Source organism: Xyrauchen texanus, chromosome 35, assembly GCF_025860055.1.
Source record: "Xyrauchen texanus isolate HMW12.3.18 chromosome 35, RBS_HiC_50CHRs, whole genome shotgun sequence".
NCBI classification, from domain to species: Eukaryota; Metazoa; Chordata; class Actinopteri; order Cypriniformes; family Catostomidae; genus Xyrauchen; species Xyrauchen texanus.
Genome location: NC_068310.1, coordinates 18,661,384 through 18,686,710, shown reverse-complemented (window position 1 = coordinate 18,686,710; position 25,327 = coordinate 18,661,384). Strand labels below are relative to the sequence as shown.

General features: G+C 41.8%; 2 protein-coding genes across 3 annotated transcripts in view; both read left to right on the top strand.

The window, feature by feature from the left end:
• Window positions 1-182: 182 nt before the first annotated feature.
• On the top strand, window positions 183-13,994 carry LOC127629087 (cyclin-Q). Its single transcript, XM_052106135.1, has 5 exons — window positions 183-517; window positions 653-836; window positions 932-1,064; window positions 7,314-7,532; window positions 12,682-13,994. Exons 1-5 carry the CDS (start codon window positions 406-408, stop codon window positions 12,769-12,771), a joined length of 738 nt encoding a protein of 245 aa, XP_051962095.1. The 5' UTR covers window positions 183-405; the 3' UTR covers window positions 12,772-13,994.
• Window positions 13,995-17,294: 3,300 nt separating this feature from the next.
• Window positions 17,295-25,327, top strand: part of LOC127628973 (plasma membrane calcium-transporting ATPase 3-like) — a 110,606-nt gene continuing 102,573 nt past the window's right edge. For both annotated transcript variants that reach the window (XM_052105973.1, XM_052105972.1), the window contains exon 1: window positions 17,295-17,663. The gene's annotated coding sequence lies outside the window, so the exon portion shown is untranslated. The remainder of the gene's footprint in view (window positions 17,664-25,327) is intronic.

The window sequence follows — 25,327 nt, the reverse complement described above, 5'->3', positions numbered from 1 at the left end:
TTTTGTTTTCTTTTGAACTTATGCTAAATTGCCTCTTTTATATAATAGCTGAGTGGATAAAAAGCAAAAAAAAACAAATTTAAAATATGCCGTTTTTCTCAAGATGAAGTTGCGTCTTCCGAAACGCGAGGTTCGCTGTTGAGCGTTTGAGCTTTACGTTGCATTCCCAACGTTCTGCCGAAGAAAAACAATAACTATTTTCGTCTTCTGAACAGATGGAGCATGAAATCAGGGCATAATCATTAAGTATTTTGTACTATCTAAACAAACAGTAAAGATAAAGTAAACGTTTCACTCTGCAACTATTACAAGCTGTACAATGAGCTCGTAAGCTTGTCATGCAAGAGTGCAAAATTAAGCGTTTGGGTTATCTTTATGCAGTTTTAATGATACAGTCACTGCGACATGCAAGCGTCAACATCTGCAGCTGTCAATGAGGTGAGAGGCAGAAGAAGTGCTGAAGATATGGAGAACTCAAAAACACACTTCAGAGTCTGTCGTTTTATCATCGAGACCGGTAATTTGATTTATATTTCTCCACAGCAACAATTGAGAGGACGTCACTACGTACTCATTCACTTGCTTTGTGGCATTATTATGAATGAATTGCCGTATTTAAATGGTATGGTTTCATGTTTTCCCACATCTGTAGGTGTTAAGTTAGGCATGAGATCTGTGCCAATGGCTACTGCATGTGTGCTGTATCACAAGTTCTTCCAGTCTGCCAGTCTGCAGGTCTACGAGCCGTACCTAGTGGCCATGTCCGCAATCTACCTAGCAGGCAAAGTGGAAGAGCAACATCTCAGGACAAGAGACATCATCAATGTCTGTCACAGGTATAAGAGGGGCTATTAAGTAGTGCTTAATTGTACCCTAGCTCTCCGAGACAATAAATAGTAGCTCATCTCTTTCATCAATCCCTGTGTTTCAGGTATTTTCATCCAGAGAGTGATCCACTGGAGCTGGATGGGAAGTTCTGGGAGTTGAGGGACAGTATAGTACAGTGTGAACTCCTCATCCTCAGACAGCTTAACTTCCAAGTGTCATATGAGCATCCACATAAGGTAATACATGCTGCACGATTCAGTCTTGTTCATAATGTAAAACAGCTATTTATTTCCTCTGTGATATTGCTTTTAAATGGAATTTAGCAGAATGAGCAGTTTGCCCAAAACAAGGCAGGTTATATTTATTTGTATGTCTGTATACTTAAATGGATAGTTCACCCATAGATGAAAATTCTCTCATTTACTCACCCTCTTGCCATCCCAGATGTGTATATGACTTTTATTCTACTGCAGAACACAAATTAAGATTTTTAGAAGAATATCTCCGCTCTGTAGGTCCATACAATGCAAGTGAATGGCGACATAATTTTTTTTGAAGCTCCAAAATGCAGCATAAAATAATCCACAAGGCACCAGTGGTTTAATCCATGTCATCTGAAGCAATACATTTGGGTTTGGGTGAGAACAGACCAAAACGGAACCCCTTTTTCACTTTAAATCTATCCATTGCAATCTGTTGGCATGGTCATGATTTCAAGCTCGTTTACATTTCGTAGTGTTTTATGCATGCGCTAGATGGTGCTAGGAAGTGTAATCGAGATCTCTCGATGATCACCAAAGAGACTGCTGATGTCAAGAAAAGTGAAAAAATAGATTGGATTACTTCAGAAGGCACTAACCAATGGAGCGTTATGGATTACTTGTATGCTGTGTTTATGTGCATTTTGGAGCTTCAGCATTCTGGCCATCATTTACTTGTTTTTTCAGAACTAACAGAGCTGAAGCATTCTTCTAAAAACTGTTTGTGTTCTGCAGAAGAAAGTCATGCACATTTGGCGTGGCATGAGGTTGAGCTTTTCCTTTTATGTCCATTACAATGGCATAATGACAATTTGAAACCATAATTATCAGACCAGAACTATCTGTAACATTAATGTTATTTGACCTAAAATATGGGATGACCTTCATGCAGTTACCCTTTTTCTGTCATGAATTGCTTACTCGTGCATTTGACTTGATGAGATGTTTTTTGGTCTGTATAAGAAGTTTTAGTTCAATTTAGAGGACAAAACCCTCAAAATCACACCTTTCTTCTTGCTTGGAATATAATCTTAATACATCCATAATATAGTGAATTGTTTCTGTACATTTACATTTTTTTCTATCCAAGACAGTGAATTCACAAGTCACAAGACAAACGTGTTTTTTGCTTGCTTGTTTGTTTGTTTTTTATGTGTTAAATTAGATGCACCTTAAATAATAAAACTCCTTAGTTTTAAATAATAAATCAAATTTATGTTTGAATTAGGGATGCACCGATACCACTTTTTCTCTTCCGATCTCGATATAAGCAATCTCAGTATCGGCCAATCCTGATCCGATATCAGTGTTGTTTTTAGCATAATCAGTTTAGAATATATTTACATTATTGTGTGGAACTAATTGGGAGTAGTATTTAATATGTAAAGAAATGCAAACCTCTAACTACACATTATATTAATATAAATGTATAACTTATTAAGAAACACTTTATTAATAACTACTATACTGGATAATGTAGAAGTAAAATTAATGTCTCTGTTACTGTCGTAGCCTCTGTTCCACAATGGAGGGAACGAGATGTTGTGTCGATGTAGTGACACTAGGGGTCACTCTTGGGAGCCCGATTCACCTTCAGATCTTTGAGAAATTGGCGAGTTGAATTTGCATGCCACTCCCCCTGACATACGGTTATAAAAGGGAGACCGGTATACGGATTCATTCAGGTTTTGCACTGAGGGGCCGAGACACAACGTCTCGTTCCCTCCATCAGGGAACGGAGGTTACAACAGTAACCGAGACGTTCCCCTTCTGTCAATCACTCAATGTTGTGTCAATGTAGTGACACTATTGGTCCCAATATGAAACGCCACAAAAGCTGAACTGGTCACGTGACCTGCCGATGCAGGTGTAGGCAAGCCTATGAACAGATGCATTTGGACTGCACTGAGCCTCCCTAGATGCCCCAAAACATTGTGTGATTCCCCGCAACCCTGAGAGGTGGGAAGGAGACGCATCCAGTATGGGAGCAGGCTACACGGCTGCAGCCTTTTCTCTTTAAGTCTTTTTCTCCACTAAGAAAATTAGATTCAGCTGGGGCCTTTAAATGCTCAAAAAATGTGCCAGGGAAGGTGTTCTTTTACGTTCCTAGTCTTTCAGAGGGAAAAGACCCGCGGAGGCCACACCTTGCCCTGAGGGGGAGGGTATGTATGTGGCGAATACGTCATATGGGCCCACAGGGGCCACACATGAAAGAGGTGTGGTGATAGGACCGGCCCTTCATAGGGGAGGAGTTTCTACAAGCACAGCAACCGGGCAGAGGGGCTCTGCCAAGGGAGACGTGGGTCAACCGAAAAAAGAGGGAGACCGTATCACGGAAAATACACAGAGGTTACTAGGGTAGCCGAGACCTGTGGAACACTTACCCCAGTACAGGGCTTGTTAGCACACGTACTGGGTCTGACTAAGGATTCCTCCGCTGAATTTGTCAGTCAGAGGGCTAGGAGGAAGAACTTCCAGGGTTCACAAGTCGTGAACACGCATGGGAGTAGAGCGCATGGCTCGACCTACCTGGAGGGGAAATGCGCTATACACAAGCGATACACCCATCCAGCTGTCTGTGTAATGGAACGTACCTTCTCGTACCTGAAAGAACACAGGACGAGACCGGCTCAACCCAGCGATTGTAAGGCTGTGTCTGCCTCCTCCGGGGGCTCACCGCCTGATCCCTAAAAGGGTTCGTGGAAACCTTGGGCACATAGCCCGGTCGGCGTCTCAGGATCACTTGAGAGTCTTCCGGACAGAAATCTAGGCACTCTTTGCTAACAGAGAACGCTTGCAGTTCCCCGACCCTCTTGATGGAAGTGAGTGCGGTCAGGAGGGTGGTCTTCAGAGAGACGGCTTTTAGCTCGACCTCTCCTGCTCGGGCCGGGGCTGGGCTGCTTGCTGGGTTTGGGTCACCGCAGGGGGGACACCCTCGGTGAGCCACCCTGGGGCAAGATGTGCTGGATCGCCTCAGTCTGCTGTTTCACTGCTGAGACCTGCTGGTCCTCTACAGTGTCGCCAAAGAGGCCGACTTGGGAAATGGGGGCGTGCAGGAACCGTGCCTTGTCCGCACCCCTCATCTCAACCAGATTCAGCTACAAGGACTGCCGAGCGCAGTCCTTGTAACACACCGGGATCAGAACTACCCTCGTGTAACTCTTTCAAAGCCTGATGACCTGGAGAAGAGTCATGGCGTGTAGGGCGGAAGCAGCCTTCTCAGCAGCGCTGTAGGCTTTTATCATCAGGGACGACGTCGTCCTACAGGCTCGGGAGGGGAGTGCCGGGCGACTCCGCCAGATGGTAGCTCTCAGTGGGCACAGGTGTGCCGCGATGGCTTTATCGACCTGGGGTATCTCTGCATAATCCTCGGCCATCCCCCCATTGAGGGTAGTGAGAGCGGATGAGCCGAAGGATCACGTTCGGGCAGTAAAAGGTGCCCTCCACAACCGCGTCAGCTTGTTGTGCACTTCCGGGAAGAATGGGACTGGGAGGTGGCGTGGCTGCGATCCCAGGAACCAGTCGTCAAACCGTGACTGTTGAGGGGCGGTTGGAATGTTCCACTCAAGCCCAACACTCGCGGCAACCCGGGCAAGCATGGCGGTCACCCCCGAAGGCGGCAGCCCGTTCGAGTCCTTGGCATCTGACATCACCAAGGCGCTCTCCTACGCAACGATCAACATCTCATACAGCTCACGAGCTCCGTAAAAGCAAGGCTGGCGGTGAGGCAAGCCTGCGTCATCTCAGTGCTGGACGGAAGCGAATGAGTGTACCGGGGACTGGGTGGTCCGTGGGGATTTATCCGGTGGAACCGTACCAGCTGAAGCCCCTGAATCACCTTCAGCCAAAGTGGTCTCGTAAGCTGAAGTGACTTCCCCTCGGAAGAAGGAAAGCCGCGACCACAACATTGTCATGGTCATATTCTCGCAGTGAGAACAGTCTTTATAAAGATGTTCAACATCACTGTGCCTGCTCTAATAGAGGAAACACACTCTTTTAGAGGAAAGGCTCTTTAAAGCGCTGTCGAAGCGCCAAGGGGTATAGTCTGCAGCGGAGTGCAGAGTGGAGAGAGAACCACTGGAATCCAACAGCAATGCTTGTAGAGTTGGTGAATGGAAGGGCAGTGGTATTCAGCTTGCTGTCAATACAACTGCTCGGCTCCGAAGTGAAAGTCTGAATTAATCCCTATACCGGTCTCCCATTTATACCTGTATGTCGGGGGGAGTGGCATACAAATTCAACTTGCCAATTTCTTATTGGCCTTTTCTCAAAGATCTGAAGGTGCTTGTGATGGAGTGGTATTGGAGCAACAGAAATGTGGATGTTCTGACTTTCAGAGAGAGAGAAAAAAATGTTTCTTATATTCCACAACACTCCTGTAACATGAGTCATGTTCACTGATCGGGATGATTGGGACCACAGTCGGCTATGACGTGTATCGTGCAGTCTGACATAATGTCGCACAGTGTTGATATCGTACAGTCTGAGAAGCAACAATCGTAACGGACTATTATAAATCATTATAATAAATTGACTATTACTATTATAAATCTATTATTATAAATTAAGGCACCCACCTTAAAAATAGCTGCAAGTGCATCACCAGCCTGTGTGTGAGTTTGTGTCAACAGAGCAGCACCATTCACTAATGCGCTGGCGCTGCACATACTATATATTTAATATAAAACACAGCCTTTTGTGGTTCACAGAGCTATCGCATGTCTTCAAATGGATTTGAATAAAATCCATTTGAAATAATGCATGAGTGATATCAACTGCTTTAATGGTGTTTTTATGGTATTTTTTTTGTCATTTTTGGAGCTTGACAGTAACAAACTTGACTATCACACAGAATCGGATTTGGATCGGGCTCGTCAGACGGATACCTGATCCGTCTAAATGCTTCTGTATCGGATCGGTGCATCCCTAGCTTGAAGACAGATCATTTTAAAATGTTCACAAACACTGTGTCATCAATGTACTAAGCTACAGTGCATCCGGAAAGTATTCACAGCTCTTCAATTTTTCCACATTTTTTTATGTTACTGCCTTATTCCAAAATGGATTAAATTAATTATTTTCCTCAAAATTCTACAAACAATACCCCATAATGACAACATGAAAGAAGTTTGTTTGAAATCTTTGCAAATTTAAAAAAAAAAAAAATTAATAAATAAAAAAATCCCATGTACATAAGTATTCACAGCCTTTGCCATGACACTCAAAATTGAGCTCAGGTGCATCCTGTTTCCACTGATCATCCTAGAGATGTTTCTACAGCTTGATTGGAGTCCACCTGTGGTAAATTCAGTTGATTGGACATGATTTGGAAAGGCACACCTGTCTATATAAGTTGATGACTCTCAGACCATGAGAAACAAAATTCTCTGGTCTAATAAAACAAAGATTGAACTATTTTGCCTAAATGGCAAGCGCATGTCTAAAGGAAATCAGGCACTGCTCATCACCTGGCCAATACCATCCCTACAGTGAAGCATGGTGGTGGCAGCATCATGCTGTGGGGATGTTTTTCAGCAGCAGGAACTAGGAGACTAGTCAGGATCGAGGGAAATATGAATGCAGCAGTGTACTGAGACATCCTTGATGAAAACCTGCTCCAGAGCCCTCTTGACCTCAGACTGGGGTGAAGGTTCATCTTCCAACAGGACAATGACCCTACGGGACAACTCTCTGAATCTCCTTGAGTGGCTCAGCCAGAGCCCAGACTTGAACCCGATTGAACATCTCTGAAGAGATCTGTGCACCGACTCTCCCCATCCAACCTGATGGAGTTTGAGAGGCCCTGCAAAGAAGGATGGGAGAAACTGCCCAAAAATAGGTGTGCCAAGCTTGTAGCATCATACACAAAAAGACTTGAGGCTGTAATTGGTGCCAAAGGTGCTTCAACAAAGTATTGAGCAGAGACTGTGAATACTCATGTACATGTTATTTTTAATACATTTGCAAAGATTTCAAACAAACTTCTTTCATGCTATCATTATTTGTAGAATTTTAGGAAAACAATTAATTTAATCAATTTTGGAATAAGGCTGTAACATAACAAAATGTGTAAAAAGTGAAGCGCTGTGAATACTTTCCGGATACACTGTATATAAAGTAATGCTTCTGTAACTGTTCCTTCACCAAATTGTAATAATCTGTAATTTTAATAAGAGGGGAGGAAAATACTAACTAACTAATTTTGTTATTTTTTGCTTTGCCTAGTACCTGCTTCACTACCTGCTCTCTGTGAAGAGTCTTTTGAACCGCCATGCTTGGTCTCGAACCCCCATTGCTGAGACGGCCCTAGCCTTGTTAAAAGACTGTTACCATGGCTCTGTGTGTGTCCGTCATAAACCTCAACACATTGCCCTCACCTCCCTTTACCTCGCTCTCCAGACATATGGATTAAAGATCCCCAGAGGAGAGGTAGAGTGGTGGCAGGTAGGCGTTTTATAGTTTATTGCATAGAACCACATAGAATAGAAGCCTTTATTTTGGTCACACATTATACATACATTTTTGCATGAATACAGTGAAATGTATTTGTTTTCACATATCCCAGCTAAGCTGGGGTCAGAGTGCCGGGTCAGCCATGATACGGTGCCCCTGGAGTAGATGGGTCAAGGGCCTTGCTCAAGGGCCCAACAGTGGCATCTTGGCAGTGCTGGGGCTTGAACCCCAGACCTTCTGTTCAGTAACCCAGAGCCTCAACCGCTGTGTAACTTGGATCTCGTGGGCCTCAATGCAGAAAAAGTTGTTTGGGCCACCCCCACCAACTCATAGCCTACAAGAATTAACTTAAAATATATTAAATTATAATGTAATCTTTTTGTTTGTACAATATTGTTACCAAATGTCTCAAATTTTATCCTCTAAAGGCACCTTTTCACAAATTATGAGAAATATCTTATTTATCTTAAAATGTCTTTCTTGTGTTATTAATATTTTTGTTGATTACATCCACAAAACCAATAAACACAACATAAAATACAGAATCAGTTATATAAATTAATCACCTCCACCCAACACAAACACGCATTACAGTGGTCTCTTAGAAATTATAACATAAAAATTAGAAACAAACTAAAAATATATATATTTTTTTTTTCAAAAAACAGTGTGCACAGACACATCAAACTAAATATTACAAATCCCTCTCCACTGCCCCTCCACAAGAAGCCTCCAAAAAATCTAAATATCCACCCCACTCCCTATTACAAAAATCCCACTTTAACAGCCTTCTATGGATTGCCTACCTCAAATGCCGCAACCTCACCCATCTCCCCGCACCTCTCCCGAAACAAGGTTGCCCCAGCCATCTTGCACCCCCTGAGAATTATTCGCCTGGCCACCATAACTCTGGCCAGGACCCAACCTTTCAAGTGACCATCCCAAAATTAATGACCTCCCCATCACCCAAAATGTTGAGTCTGTGGCAAAATTTGAATTGTGTGTCCAACACATCACACATAAATCTTTGAATCTTCAACCAAAATTAATGTATTAAAACACATGGGTTGTGTCCCCGTCTTCTGATTGGTATTGCCAGAAGGTGTGTGTTTTTAAGACCAAGTCTATACAATCTAGAGGGTGTCTAATATAATCAATTCAAAATCTTAAATTTCACCCTTGAATTTCTAGATGTAGACTTGATGTTTTTTAGAATCTTAGACCACACTCCCTCCTCCAATACCAAGTTTAAATCTCTCTCCCATAATCTCTTGAGAGAAGTTGAAGCTCCATCCCCCAGACTCTGAATTAACAGGGAGTAATACACTGATGCCTCATGACCTTTTTCAAAAGCAGTAATCACCACTTCTAGAGTATCTGCCCATTTAGGGGGGTGTACGCTACTCCTAAAAATAGTACAGAGCAGGTGGCGCAGCTGTAAGTACCTGAAGAACTGAGATCTAGGAATCCTGAAATGTTGGACCAAACTTTAAAAAAATCCCAACCCACCACTCTCATATAGGTCACCGAGCATATTAACACCCCTCACAATCCACTCCGACCAGCAGAAAGGGGACTCACTAATACGCAACTTTGGGTTTAGCCATATGCTCAAGGCAACATTTAAATAAATGTCTGAATTAAACACTCTGGACACTTTTGTACATAGCGCATGCAAATGCGAGATAATGGGGTGCGACTTAACTTCTCCAATTAGTTTAATAGAAAGGCTTTGTAATAGTAAAATAGGGGCAACAACTTTCTGTTCAATTCTAAAACATGGAAGTGGCTCTCTCAGGTGGAAGTGACCAATGAGCTAAATGTCTGAGACTGAATGCATAATAATAAAACAAAATCTTGTGTAGGCCCAGCCCACCTTTGTCAACCGACCTATGTAACTTATTGAAATGTAACCTGGGACACTTTCCATTCCAAATGAAAGACTTCACAATGCTGTCAAATTGCTTGAAATAAGAGAGGGGGACATCTACTGGGAGAGATTGTAGTACATAGTTGAATTTTTTTCAACTCAGAGAATTTTGTTTCCATCGCCGTAATCGATCAACGTAATACAGTGAGATCTTCTAAATCAGCTACAACTTTCATCAGCATCACGAACATGTTGGACAGTTGATGCTGGATTTCCCGGACGCACATTTCAGTCCCCGGTCTGCAGGCTCATCAAGATATAAGCTTGAGCAAGTAATTGTCTTTTAATATCTCCAGAGCCTGAGGATTTAAAATTTTTGACATATTGACTTCAAAGTGCTAATATGTAGCAGGTTGGATCAAATCTCACCAGATTATAAAACAAAAATAACTAAAAGCAGAGCTCGTCGCCTACATGTCCACTCCTCGCATGGTATCATGTGACTCCGTTAAAATGTCTTTCTTAAATTATTAAAATAAAATTCCACAAGTGAGTTGTGCTATCAGACTAGATTAATTTACTTTCAGTTTGTTTATGACACAATTATCAGCTTTCTCCTGAAGAAAACGACAAGACACTTCAAGTTTACCTGACATCACTGACATAGTTTTCTTGATCAGCTGAACTTTCTCGCTGGAAATGCCCAATAATATTATTTTTTTATTTCTAATTAGGGTTGTGCTGATAGACGATGATATCAGGGATCGACGATAGTCAGAGATATCACCAATAGCTGATGCCTTTGATGATATCAAAATGATATTTGGCTCGTTTTTCCATTAATGTATTATTATTATTAGGCTATTATTATTATCATCAAATTAATATTACAATTAATTTTCCCTGCCATATTTTCACATCGACATCACCGCATATAACTGACACTTGCGACCACGTCTGAGGATTATAAAAATTAAACATTGAAAATGTTTTAAAAACAGACAACAAATCTACATCCCACGTCATAATTAAATTGCAAGGTGATAGACCTATTTTCACAAATTATGTCAAGAGTGCTTGTTATAAAAGAGACATCATTCTAATACAGTTTTTGCTGGAGCCATGGTGAAAACAACATTGTCAATCGTCTGCATTTTATTTTCTTTGCATAGTACATTAACATAAAATTTAAATGATACTACTAATAATAACACTGCAATAACAAGTTGCTGTTATTATTATACGATTAAAAATGATATAACCATCCATACCTCTGCAGTGTGGTTCTCTGGGATGATTGTCGTTTCGAGACATTTTGCCTCCAGTTTCCAGTCCTCCGAAATATAATGGATTGTCACAGACATGTAGGGGGTCATGTTTATGTTTGACAACATCTGTGGTCAAAGTGACAAAGTCAGCCGCATTCAAATCTTTAGTTCCCTCATTTTATTGAACAGATCGGGGATTAGCAGTGTTGGTGAAGTACTTGCGCCCCGGCAGCTTGTACTGTTTGTGAAAGGTTTGAAGTAGATCTCTGTGGTAGGGCGGAGGGTGGAGGGCGGGGCCGGGTCGTGATCATACACACCCGGTCCCTTATCAGGCTAATCAAGCCTCCGCAGTCGGCCTTTATCCCTCTCGGAGGCTTGATTAGCCTGATAAGGGACCAGTTGTGTATGATCACGACCCGGCCCCGCCCTCTGCCCTGCCACAATCTCTAAAACTCAACTGTCTCCTTTGTGATATAATTGGAGACAGCTTCTGTGCACTGGGCCCAGATTTCACTGTTTCGTTTGTACTTGGTGCTTTTTGCAAAAGCTCCGATGATAGATGGCTGACTTCGATCTTTGCATGCATTGAATGCTGATGAAGGTATAGACAGATTAGACAGTGTAGTTTTAGACAGTTTCACATTTTAAGGTAAGGCCCGGTTATCACAGGCCCCCTTAGACCGTGGGCCTCAGTGCAGCTGCCCTGCCAACACTGCCAGTAGTTACGCCCGGATCAGGCATCAATTGAACCATGATTGCAGTAACCTTTAGTTTGCTGGAAGTAGTTCCCATGGTGATGGGGCCACGTAATCATTCCTACTTGATTTGAGAGAAATAGAATTGCGTTGCACACAAGTTGTGTTTCCTTGGTGATACATCCAAGTAGAATTTGAAAAGAACCCAACCATTTAATAAATTATGCTTGGCTTTTGTTTCCTAGAACTTTGTGAATGTTTTTTGGTATCACAATAATTGAATTGAATAGTGTTCCAGTTTGTGATGTATTTAGCCTTAAAGGGATAGTTCACCCCAAAATGTGTATTATCTCATTTACTTACCCTCATGCCATCCCAGATGTGTATGACCTTCTTCTTCTGCTGAACACAAATGAAGATTTTTTTAAATAATATTTCAACAGTTTAGGTCCATACAATTCAAGTGAAATTTGGACAGAACTTTGAAGTTCCAAAATGCACAAAGTCAGCATAAAAGTAATCCATATGACTCAAGTGATGAAATCCATGTCTTCAGAAGTGATAAGATAGGTGTGACTGAGAAACAGATCAATATTTAAGTCCTTTTTTTTTTTTTACCATAAATTTTAGTAGTGGTATGGCCATCTAAATTCTAAACCTTAAATGAGGCCAGTAAAAAAGGACTTAAATTCAGATCTGTTTCTCACCAACACCTATCATATCACTTTTGATATACTGTACATTTTATCACTGCATTATTTTATGCTGCCTTTATGTGCTTTTTGGACCTTTACATTTCTGGCCACCATTCACTTGCATTGAATGGACCTACAAAGCTGAAGTATTCTAATTTGTGTTCTGCAAAAGAAAGAAAGTCATACACATCTGGGATGTAAGTAAATGATGATAGAATTTTCATTTTTGGGTGAACTATTCCTGTCTAAAAATAAAAATAAGTGTCATATTTTCTAGACTTTTGCAGTAGCTTTTAGTGCTTCTAAGGAAAATAAATTACAAAGGTTAAGATACAGTTCATGCAATGCACCATGCCCACCATCTTGTTTTTTGAACATCATCACATGAATTACCCTCTTGTTAGAGTTTCTGTAAAAATACATTTGTGGTTGATATTTTTGTCACAGCAAGCTGACTCTGAGGAAATTGCAACATTGGTTTTACAAGACAACAAGAACAGCTACATATCTCAGTATAAGACAATAGAGCAAATTCTGTTATTTGCTGCCTTTGAGCTAATATTTAATAAAATCAAATACAGCATGCATTGATGATGTTTTGTTTCTCTCCAGGTTTTTTGTGCAGACATAACCAAGCCTCAGATTGAGACCATCATGAGTGAATTACTGCAGCTCTATGACCTGGAGGCCAAGTGTACCTGAGAGAAACACAAATTAAACTGAATTAAAACACTGATGTGGAAACCAACACACCCTAATGTCCAAATTCTTTTTCCAGGCATTTTTGTGAATACCTTAAGTCTGATAGTCATAACACATGCACTTGGACCCTCTGTCTCTTGATGTTTAACCTAAAGAGCTCTACTTTTTAATTACATCATAGAGCATAAACATTCAAAAAGTCTCCCCAAGAATGTCTGCCTGATGTGCTGTATATGGTTGACAATGAGGAGAATTAAATTATATATGGGAATAAGGATTGGATGTGAAATTTATAGTGTGGCAGTTTGAAAAACAGACTCTAGCTACACCACATCAATCAATTGCAAGACACCGACCTACTTTCTTCTCCCTACCTTGAGCTAATTTTCCCTCCAAAAGGGGGAAAGAGAAATTACAAAAGAGATGGAATGGTTGGTTGCAAGACGAATGAAACAAAAGAGGTGCCAACCTGTCCCCAGAGCTGAATTGTTACTTTAGGTGAAACAGCTAGATCTGAGCTGTTTCTTTGATATTTAAAAGTGATTCTTTCCCTACTGATTTTGTCCTAGTAGGTTTCTTTATATAACTTCCTAAAGCAGTATTACTGTACAATTAAAGCATGGTATCATGATTTGACTAGTCTCCAGACTTCTATTTAAAAACATTGTGTCTCAGCCTATTACTGTAAACTTTGTTTCTCAATCACCTATGGACATGAACTGACAGAAAAGTTTCATTCTAAAGTATATATTTAAGAAAAAATTCTTGAACTAATGCTTTTTGGAACAGCACCTGTAAACAGTTTTTATTTGTAATTTTACATCTGTCATGTTCTCTGTCATATTTCTGGATCTAGTTATGTCAGGACATTGCTGTAGTGTGGATCTTAATAAGTTACTATGGCAACTGCTATTGTGGAGTGAGCCTTTGAAACATACAAATGTGAGACTCCATTACAGCACACCTGTCAACCTCAGCACATCAAAATAATTGTGGACATGTAAATGTGGTAATTTAGTCATTATTTACTATATCAGTCATTGTTAACATGTTAAACAGATGTTTCCAGCTTAGAATTGAGAATGGGCTGGTGAGCAATATTGCCACATGGACTTTTCTTTTTATTATGTGTAACATTTATATCTTATACAGATTCAGAAATGACCAAAAGGATTATTAAAATGACATGAATTAATATAAGTTTACTGTAATGTACCATCTTAATAACTAGATCTTACAGTATGTTACAGTCATGGTACTTTGTTTTCATAAAGTGCATTAGCTCTGAATTATTTTACTATCCACACTATCATTAGAGCAATGCAGATAAATGCCTCCCCTTTGTGGTAAAACGTTATTATTTTATAAGTATTATAAAATATTATTACTATTGGGAAAAACCCAAACATTCCTGCTTAACTGCTCTCTCCCTGTCACACACCCACACACACTTACGTACACACAAACACCCACATCTCGCAGCAGGCAGGCCTTAATGTCGGGCATCATGAATTATGCAGAGGGTACATGTACAGCCGGATTCTCTTCCATCAATAAAACATCAGCATGGCCCTCACTATGGGATAGAGTGCTGGGAATAGGAAGGATGGGATTGATTAAAACTATCCTTACTCTCTTTGCCATCTCTCTTGTCTCTGTACATACAATCTTTGTCCCCCATTCTTAGATTGTGTACATACTGTATGAAGAAAAAGCAAGTTGACTTTCCACATCTTTGACTCTGTGCTTCTCTCCCATGGAGTCTTCTACAAAATCTTTCATCGCTCTTTCTTTCCTGTGATCTACCTAACACTGCAGATCACTTCAAACTCCATGTTCTCAATCTCCGTTAAGGTTGTTTTACTAACATTCCAGCAGAACTGGATCTCCTATTCAATGCAAAATCACTGTAAACAAGATTTAAAATGAACAGGCTCTCAGCTACAACAAAAAGCCAGTCAACCTACAGATCACTGTAGAGGAATACTTGATTGCCAAAACAATCATTTTGCATCCTTTCTGAAATTGTGCTTTGTTTTAAGCACACTGATCATATGCTTTCCACCCAGTCCCACTCAGGTTATCTCTGTCTACTTCTGTACAAGAATTACCAAAATCTGAAAGGACTTCAGTGTCTTTTGCGGACCAAAGATTTCATGTTTTCTCTCCTTGAAATCAGAAGTTCAGCCAGAATTGGGACTGCAGCCAAATCAATCAACACTCAAAGAGGCAAACTATTGATGTTTAAATCAGTGGGTGTTTAAGCTAAATAAAAGTGTTGAAGTTTATCTTTTTGTAATTACAGAACAATAAGAAGACCACTTTTTTCCTTTTTGATTCAATACCAAGTACTATCAATGTCACCGATATATACAAACACAGATATATCTATTAAATGGAGTTCCGAGGATAAAATGGGTAATTTTTAATTCTACATTTCAAAGCCAAAAGCGTTTAACATTTCTAGGACTAACAGGCAAATTTAATACACTTCTGTTTTATTGTTTATTAACATCAAATGTCACAAACTCACAATTATGTCACATTCAGTAAGTGTGAATTACCTCCAGATGGTGTTTTCTCTGAGAAATTGTTCCTACCCTTCTTTACTATTTGCTAATATACTTGTTTTTCCCCCCAACTTCAGTCTTAAGATTAGCAGTTGCCATTTTCATGGTCAGTAAATATTACAATATTACTAAAAAAAAATCTATATTTTTATTTGAGAATCAGTATTCTCGACACATCATTTGGAAGATCCACCCATCCCTAATGGGCATCTGAAGGGTATTTGCAGAGTAAAAAAATATATATGGGGAGAAATTACAATAGAGATTTAAGGGTTTGCAAATGGAGTATTAGGGCATAGTCTCAAAATGGCTTACTGATGTTGTACTGTATGAATTCCACCATACCTAACTGTTCAACTGAGCCTTTTATGCTCAACCACTCTGCTAAAATAGCTGAAAAATGGTGACTGATTTTAATCTAATCTTCATCACAGAATAGTGAACCTTTAGAAATTCCAACATTTGAGCTGAATCCTGGGAAAGGCCCTATTCATTGGAGATGTGAGCTGGAGTTCAAAGACATGGAACGGTCTCACTCAGGTAGCTTTTGGAAGGGGTTCCACAAGTGAAGCAGTGAGATGTTACACACGATTGGGTGGATTGTGCTTTGAGTGACAGTTAAACTCCATCTGTTGGCTTAGGCTCTGATGCTAGGCTTATAGAGCCACTACCTGCAAGGCTAATGCACAGGCTCCCAGAGGGACAGCCATCTCCTAAACCCTCACCTCTGAATAATAGATACAACTCTACATCTGAAACTTTCTCTTTACTTTACAGGACGTGCCTCACAAATATTTCAGTGTGAGCAGGGTCATGTGTGAGAAAGTAGGAAAGAAAGATGGTATTGAAAAGTGTGCATTTGCATGCATGTAAAATCAGACTATGTGTTTGTTCTTTTTGCATGTGCATATCAATGGGTTGACAGTGTAGACAAATGTGGACTGATGCAACGCTTCAAAAATGCTGTTTTTCATGTGTCATTTTGCACATCCCAAAGCTTGGCCCTTGGGAGTCTATTGTCGACTATGTGCAAACTACCAATGGTGGCTTCTGATCCGATTCTTGGTATTTCCTCTGTGCCCGTGTGTTTACACGAGCATCTGGAGAAGAGGATTTAGTGCTTGTGTGTGTGTGTGTGCATGTGTTTGCATATGAAGGCTTCAGGATAGGCACACTTGAGCACTGGTCGTCACATAAAAGCTTTTTTCACTGGTCTGAAAGGCCTCCTGTATTAGGGCTATTAGATTTGAGCCTGTTGTGCTTGGAGACAGCCAGAAGATTACACCTGCGTGGGTGTGATGGGGCATCTGAATGTATGAATCGAAAACACTACGGGAGAGTGAGACTTAGTGAGACAGGGACATTGAGAGGGTTATGGCCCAGATTTGAATCATGTACAGTAATCATGGATTAACAGCTTCTCTGCTTGCTGGACTTCTGCTTGGCTCAGAGAGTCTGTTTTTGACTTCAGAGTTTAAGATTCTTACTGAAAGTTGGTTATTAGATGCACTGGTCTGTCCAACTGCAATGCTAATCAGCCTGTTTATGTTCCAGTTGATCGCTTTAAAAAGCCTGGAGTCTGCGTCTCGTGTTAAGCCCTCGATGAATAATGTATGTATCATAACATCATGAACATGATAGTGTTTGCCAATTCCGCACATCTACTACGCATGGCTTTCAGAGTGATCATCAGTTTGCCTTATGCTTTTCACCTCTTGAATCCAATGACTCTATCGACAGAAGGCTACATTTTGTTGTCGATGTAAAGCACAATTCACTACCTATCTGTTCTTGTGTTTGAACTCGGCGCATGTGGCATGTTGTGTGAGGGAGAGAGAGAGACTCCCCCTCCACCACCCCCTCCTCCTCCTTTCTGTCCTCTCCATCCGCGCGCATAGCAGCCCGCGCGGATGCTGCGTCCACGGTCCACAGCGCGCAGCTCAGCGAGGGGCTCTCATCACACATCGCATAGAATATCCAAATATCGCTTTATCACCTTTTTGATTTACTCTTTCAAGAATAAGCTTACAATACTTTTGCCTTTTTATTTTGCATCGGTCGGGACCGTCATCTCGCAACGTCTCCAATTTTTCCTCTGCGGAACCTTCATTTAATCAGGCAACAACTGCACTGTTTTAGGATTCATAATCTCAATCTCTAGTAAACACACCGCTGAACACCTGGGCGACAGAGGACAATATGCCAAAAGCTACTGAGTGAATTCAGTCGCTATCGATGCGCCCATCTGTATTTGTCTAAAGCGGAGCCAGGATTTTCCCCTTCACCCAACAAACCGCGAGAATGTCCTTGGAGCATGGCCTGGTGAGTATCTCATATTTACACCAATCCGGAATGTGCATGCCATATAACAGTTGGCAGTTCGTGTTCATTTAGAGTTATTAACGAACGATCTGTTTTACTGTTAAATTGTCCTTGCATATAAATGCAAATCAGCACCTTCGAACCTGTCATGTTTTTTTATTATTATTATTTTATTAATCATGCAAGCATGTAGAAACTACTGCATTGAAGCTCTGCCCGCAAATAATATTAGTTAGGCTACTGTCAAACCATATATAATGCATATGATTTGTCACAAAGACGTCTTTCGTATTTGCCTCTATATAGGCTAATGTGTTTATGCGTTGTCCATATGGTTGTGCATGACTGTATGCCTTTCGAAAGTGTTCTCACGTTTTTGTTAATGCCACATTTGCAAGGTTCTCTCGTTTTGTTTGTAAATTACAACCATAGAATGCTGTGCGAAATTATGTCTATATTTGAACAACTTGCACGCGCAGACAGATTATGTTTATAGGAGTGTTGGTTTTGGGTAACATCCCTAAACTGGGCACTGGTACCCACACTGGTCACCTTGCGGCGGGGGCATTGCGCTTGTTCCGGATGCGAGTGGCGCACCGTCCTCTCACAAGCACCATCCTTGCACAATTAACTCAATTAACATCGCGAGACACTCACGAGACGATAAAGAAATGCGTTTTGTTTGTAAGTATTCGTGTTCTCTTTCGCGCGGGGTTCGGCGTTAGGACCAGTCGCCCTCTGAAGGTGAACAGTAAAGGTCATTTTATTTTAGAAAATCATCGCTGTGGTGCACCGCGAGACACACCTGACCAACATCTGCTGGATCAGCGGCGACGGCGCGCGATACGTGAAGTTCGCTGTGTGAGTGAGTTGCTCAAGGCTGCTTGAATTTTCATTGGGAACCGTGAGGACTTTTTTCTTCGTGCTGCAAGGTGTGAGGGTATGCTGGGTGTGGGACGAGGAGAGGAGGGGTAGTTGTAGTCTCGTATAGCTCAGGCAGCCCGGTGACCGCGTATTGAGTCCGTAAATATTTGCTCGACTCTGATTGGCCATTTACGCATGACCGTCAAATCAGGATCGCGGTTCTGTGGGTTTACGTAATTTCAGAGAGATTGAGAATGTTTCACTTGTGCCTAACTGACATTTCAAGTGATTTGAAAACGAATGTACTGTTTATGATCCATTAATATGAACTGCTTATGGTCTTCTTTGTAAAAATGAATGGTCACTGCTGTATTTGATTCTTAGTTTCTGTTATCAATATTCCTGACTTTGCACTTTTCCTAAGATTATTTTTTATTTTATTTATTTGTTTATACATGCAAGGCCTGTATAGGCAGATTAGTGGTTGATTGATGTGTGGTTTGCAATTAGGGTTGCCACTTAGCATCACAGTCCATAGCCACATCCTCGGCAGTTTTAACAATACATGCGTTGAGTTAATATGCGTTATTTCTACAAATTGTATAGCCTATCCTTTCTTATATGCTAAAATGAGAACTTTCCTGACCCATGACTTATAAAAAAGATACATAATTTATATGTTTAAAATATATTTATTAAAAATGTTTTTCTTCTTTATTTGTCTTTATCTTATTTATGTATACATTTGGTTGATATATAAAGAATAAGAAAAGAGTGTGAGAGAAAAATAGACATTGTGGTCAGTGAGGTGACAGTAATCTCACAAACTCTTGAATTCACATCTTTCAGAAATATTCCACAGATACATTCTTAAATCAATGGCCCCTGTTGCTGCATCATATAAATGAATTGGTATGACTGGTGCAATGTCATGTATGATTAATATGGCATGAATGATAGGTTGCAAAAGGAAATACAAGATAGTGACAAGCTGGAATCTTCATATTGGCAATATGGAGCAAAAATCCATAAAAAAACTAAAAACTAAATATCAGGGCTGAATATTAACAAAGGCACGGAAGGGGGGTGCTCAGGGTGCTGAAACACTCCCTATTGAGCAAGCAGTTTCAACAAGATTTTATATATTTCATTGTATCTATGCAGTATATATTATACAATTGTCACTTTCTTTATATCTGTCATTTAATATAAACAGTTTCCCGTTTCAGAAAGATTTGTCATGCTTGTGGGCAGGGCTCTGCTGAACTGAATAGAGCCCTTGTGATGGATACTAGTGAAGTTTTTATTTTCCCTTTTTTTCTTTTATTTACACAAAAGCAAAAAAATAATATATATATTGTTAATAATGAAAGTATTTTGTTTTAATGTATAATTACTGTGTTTAATAATAACTATTGTAGTGTAATATTACAGTTTATATGAATCTTAAGTTTAATGGTTAATCTTAAGTTTTTTGCTTCAGAAGAATATTGTGCTTTGCTCACGTGTAAGATCATCCTTTGACATTTTTATAATTTACATAAAAAAAATACACAGAGCTTTAGTGATCTTGTGTTTCGTCGCCCTGTGGATGGCACTAAAACCTCTGAGCAAAGGACTGTTTTAAATGAATCTCTTGTGTTGTTGTTGTAGCCCCCACTTATTCATCCCCGTATAATCGCTGGAGATGGCTAAAGACTTGACTAGCAGCATGAGCCAACAAAAACTCACATATTTTAGATTAATGCACTAACACACAGATATTATTGACACCTTGAAAATTGAAAATCTCATAAAGTCATTTATTAGCAACACCCCTGAGCGCAAGTCCACATTTGGGTTCAAGTAACAGGCAGGAGATTTCTGAATAGCTTAATATTTTAGAATATGGGTTCATTTTAATAGCTATTTTGTCTGAACAATTATGTTTTGTTTTATGGTTATTTGTCATTCACACTGACTCAACAATAGTTTTGAGCGTGGTAGAATGTAAATGCATTGCCTGGCTTATAGTGAAAACATTCCATTGCATTTTGTGTGTGTGTGTGTGTACGGTAATAGACATGATCCCGATACCCACACTTGCGGTCTTGGCCACTTGAGTGCACGTGCACTCGACAGGAAGGAAGTGTTCTAGACTATCCCATGTCTAAAACATACCAAAGCTCAGAGCACTTCACCCACATTAAATCCACACTAGTGCGAATACCTCTTCAGAGCGGTCTTTCAGGCTAAGTGTATCCCAGATTTCATCAAATCAAATAAAATAAAATCACTTTATTGTCACACTACCATGTACACAAGTGCAACAGTAGGTGAAATTCTTGTGTGCAGTTCCGAGCAACATAGCAGTCATGACTGTGACGAGACATATACCAATTACAATAAACAACATACTTACACAACACAATTTACATATCAAATGTACACATACTTACACAACACGATAATTATACACAATACACACAATATAGAATACACAATATACAATACAATAAGTAAGGAGTATATGAATATATATATATATATATATATATATATATATATATATATATATATATATATATATATATATATATATATATATATATGAAGTAGTATATTGAGGAGAATATGTTGACAGTCCAGTGTGAGATTATAGCTGAATAAAGTGCAGTGCTAATTATTGATCCTGATAGATCAAGTGTTCAACAGTCTGATTGCTTGGGGGAAGAAGCTGTCATGTAGTCGGCTGGTGCGGGTCCTGATTCTGCGATATCACCTGCCTGATGGTAGCAGTGAGAACAGACCATGACTCGGGTGGCTGGAGTCTCTGATGATCCTCCAAGCTTTTTTCACACACCGCCTGGTATATATGTCATGGAGGGAGGGAAGCTCACCTCCGATGATTTTCCTGGCAGTTCGCACCACCCTTTACAGGGCTTTGCAGTTGTGCGCAGTGCTATTGCCGTACCAGGCGGTGATGCAGCCAGTCAGGATGCTCTCTACAGTGCTGGTGTAGAACCGTGTGAGGATGTGGTGGTTCATTCCAAATTTCCTCAGCTTCCTTCAGGAAGAAGAGGCGCTGGTGAGCCTTCTTCACAATGGCCTCAGTGTGGACGGACCATGTGAGTTCCTCAGTAATGTGGACACCGAGGAACTTGAAGCTGCTGACTCTCTCTACCGGTGCTGCATTGATGGTGATGGGGCTGTGTTCTCCGTCTTTCTTCCTGAAGTCCACAACAAGCTCCTTGGTTTTACTGACGTTGAGGGAGAGGTTGTGCTCTTGACACCAGCGTGTCAGAGTGTGCACCTCCTCTCTGTAGGCTCTTTCATCATTGTCAGTGATCAGACCTACCACCGTCGTATCGTCAGCAAACTTAATGATGGCATTGGAGCTATGTGTTGCCAGACAGTCATGTGTGTACAGGGAATACAGGAGTGGGCTGAGAACACAGCCCTGTGGGGCTCCAGTGATGAGGGTCAGTGATGAGGAGGTGTTGCTGCCCATTCTAACCACCTGACGTCTGCCTGACAGGAAATCCAGGATCCAGCTGCACAGCGAGCTGTTTAAGCCCAGAGCCCGGAGTTTCTCATCAAGCTTGGAGGGCACTATGGTGTTGAATGCTGAGCTGTAGTCTACAAACAGCATTCTCACATATGTGTTCCTTTTTTCCAGATGGGAGAGAGCAGTGTGTATTGTAGATGCAATGGCATCATTGGTGGAGCGGTTGTTGCGGTAGGACGCCAGTCATTTAAGCAAGTGATTATAGCTTGCTTCGGAACAGGCACAATGGTTGACGTTTTGAAGCATGTGGGGTCTGCAGACAGGGAGAGGGACAGATTGAAAATGTCCGTAAAAACACCAGCCAGTTGATTTGCGCACGCTCTGATGATGCGGCTTTACGGATGTTCACCCGTCGGAATGATCAGGTTACATCCACAACAGAGACGGAGAGTGAATCAACCTCTGTAGCGTCAGCCGCGAGTGCTCTCTCCGCGAGGGCGGTGGTGTTGTCTTCGAAATGAGCATAACATTTATTAAGTTCGTCCGGGAGAGATGCAGCGGTGTTCATGGCGGAGACTTTATTCCGTTTGTAGTCCGTGATTGTGTTAATTCCCTGCCACATACTTCTGGAGTCAGTGGTGTTGAACTGACCTTCAAGTTTGTGCCTGTACTGGCGTTTGGCTGTACTGATAGTGTTACGGAGGGCATAACTGGCTTGTTTACGCTCCTCCTTGTTAGAAGAATTAAAAGCGGAGGTCCGCGCAGTGAGTGCCGCGCGAACATCGCCGTTAACCCATGGTTTCTGGTTGGGGTATATCCATATAGTTTTGGTCGGAACAACGTCCTCTACGCACTTCCTGATGAAACGCGTTATGCTGTCAGCGTAAACCTCGATGTCGTCATCAGAGGCGGACCAGAACATCTCCCAGTCCGCGTGATCAAAACAGTCTTGTAGCGCAGAGTCTGATTGGTCCGACCAGCACTGGATCGTTCTGAGGGTGGGTGCTTCCCGTTTTAGTTTCTGGCTGTAAGCAGGTAGAAGTAGAACGGAAGAATGGTCCGATTTGCCAAATGGGGGGCGGGGGAGGGATTTGTAGCCTTCCCAGAAAGGAGAGTAACAATGATCTAAAACCCGGTCCCCTCGTGTGTTGAACTTTATGTGTTGGTGGTATTTTGGAGTGATTGTTTTGAAGTTGGCTTTGTTAAAGTCCCCGGCAACAATGAACGCAGCCTCAGGGTGTGCGGTTTCCTGCTCACTTATACACCCATACAGTTCCCTGAGTGCCCGGTCTGTGTCGGCTTGTGGGGGATGTACACAGCTGTGATGATGACCGCTGTGAATTCCCTCGGCAGCCAGAATGGTCGACACAGAAGCATGAGATATTCCAGATCAGGAGAGCAGAAAGACTTGATTAAATGTACGTTCCTCTGATCACACCATGATTTGTTGATCATAAAACATACACCACCACCTCTGCTTTTACCTGAGAGGTCTTTCGCTCTGTCCGCTCGGTGCACGGAGAAGCCCGTGATTTCGATGGCCGAGTCTGGAATCTCCGCAGCCAGCCAGGTTTCTGTAAGGCAGATAACACAGCAATCTCTCGTCTCTCGTTGGAAAGAGATCCGCGCTCTCAGCTCGCAGAGCTTGTTGTCCAGAGACTGAACATTTGCCAGTAGTATACTGGGTAGCAGGGGTCGATTTGCACGACGTCTTACTCTGATGAGAACGCGGCTCGTTTTCCTCTTTTCCTTCTGCGTTTCCGTGGCCGAGCAGCCCAGACAAAGGGCTTCGCCGGCGTGTTTGTAAACAGCGGGTCAGCATTAAGGAATTTGAAGTCCGGTTTTCGATGTGTAATTGTAGAACCAATGTCCAAAAGTGTTTGTCTGTCATAAACAATAAGGCAGACAACATCCAAGACAAAAAAACATCAGGAGTAGGGCTGGGTGTCATTAAAAAATATCTACACCAATACCGATACCTTGACTTTGATACCGGTTCCTAAGCTATACTTTTTCTATACCAATTTTATGAAATCCGTTTTAACAAGATTACAAACATTACACATTACCTCAAAAACTTTGGTTTAATTTTTTCAGTTTGTTGACTTTTATTACAGACTCAAAGACTCATCTCCTGAGCCTTCTGGTCTCCTCATGCCAGGCTCGGCAGAGGCTATGACATTAATGTGAAGAGGAAAATCTACGAGGCAGCTTAATGCCCTGAAGTGGCGTTTTTTCGCGAGGTGGAGTTCTTCCAGAGCCGAAGAACCCCAGAGATTTGCAGTCTGGTCAGTGCCTTCCTTCCTGCAGGAGAGGTTGTAGGGGCAGCTGTTCCCCTCCACCTTGAAGGTATATGTGGCCGCCATAGCGGCCCACCACAACGCGGTGAATGTTAAGTCCCTAGGGAAGCATGACCTGATCATCAGGTTCCTCAGAGGCACCCGGAGGCTGAATCCTCCTAGGTCATGCCTATTTCCTTCATGGGATCTCTCCGTGGTCCTCCTGGGCCTTCGCAGAGCCCCATTTGAGCTGCTAGAGTCAGTCGAGCTGGAAGCCCTCTCCTTGATGACGTCCCTCCTGATTGCGCTCGCCTCCATCAAGAGGGTTGGGGACCTGCAAGCATTCTCTGTCAGTGACACTTGCCTGGAGTTCGGTCCGGCAGATTCTCACGTGATCCTGAGACCTATGTGCCCAAGGTTCCCACGATCCCCTTCAGGGATCAGGTGGTGAGCCTGCAAGCGCTGCCCCGGGAGGAGGCAGACCCAGCCCTGTCATTTTTGTTTCTGCTGCGTGCTTTGCGCATCTACTTGGATTGCACGCAGAGCTTTAGACATTCTGAGGAGCTCTTTGTCTGCTTTGGTGGACAGTGGAAAGGGAATGCTGTCTCCAAACAGAGGCTTGCCCGCTGGATTGTGGATGCCACCACATTGGCATGCCAGGCCCAGGCCGTGCCTACCCGTTAGAGAATACAAGCACATTCTACAAGGACTATGGCATCCTCGTAGGCACTGGCAAATGACACCTTTCTAGCAGACATCTGCAGAGCAGCGGGCTGGGCAACACCCAATACCTTTGTGAGATTTTACAATCTCCGGATATCGTCCCGTGTTTTGTCAGATACAAACATGTAGAGTTTAGTATTACAGAGCAGCTGGCCTGGTGTATCGCTTGCATATAGCACTTTTCCCCCTCCCATGAGGTGAAAATGTGCGCTTTTACCCCAGTCGTATTCACAAAGTCATGGACCCTGGATGTCCATCCTCCCTAGCCCTATGGCTCACAAATTCGGCATAGGAATTTGCAGCCAGATCCA

Coding starts and splice junctions, on each gene's coding strand:
- LOC127629087 (XM_052106135.1), top strand. CDS start 406: ATGCAAGCGTCAACATCTGCAGCTGTCAATGAGGTGAGAGGCAGAAGA. Junction 1,065..7,313: donor CATATGAGCATCCACATAAG/GTAATACATGCT, acceptor TGCTTTGCCTAG/TACCTGCTTCACTACCTGCT. Junction 7,533..12,681: donor GAGAGGTAGAGTGGTGGCAG/GTAGGCGTTTTA, acceptor GTTTCTCTCCAG/GTTTTTTGTGCAGACATAAC.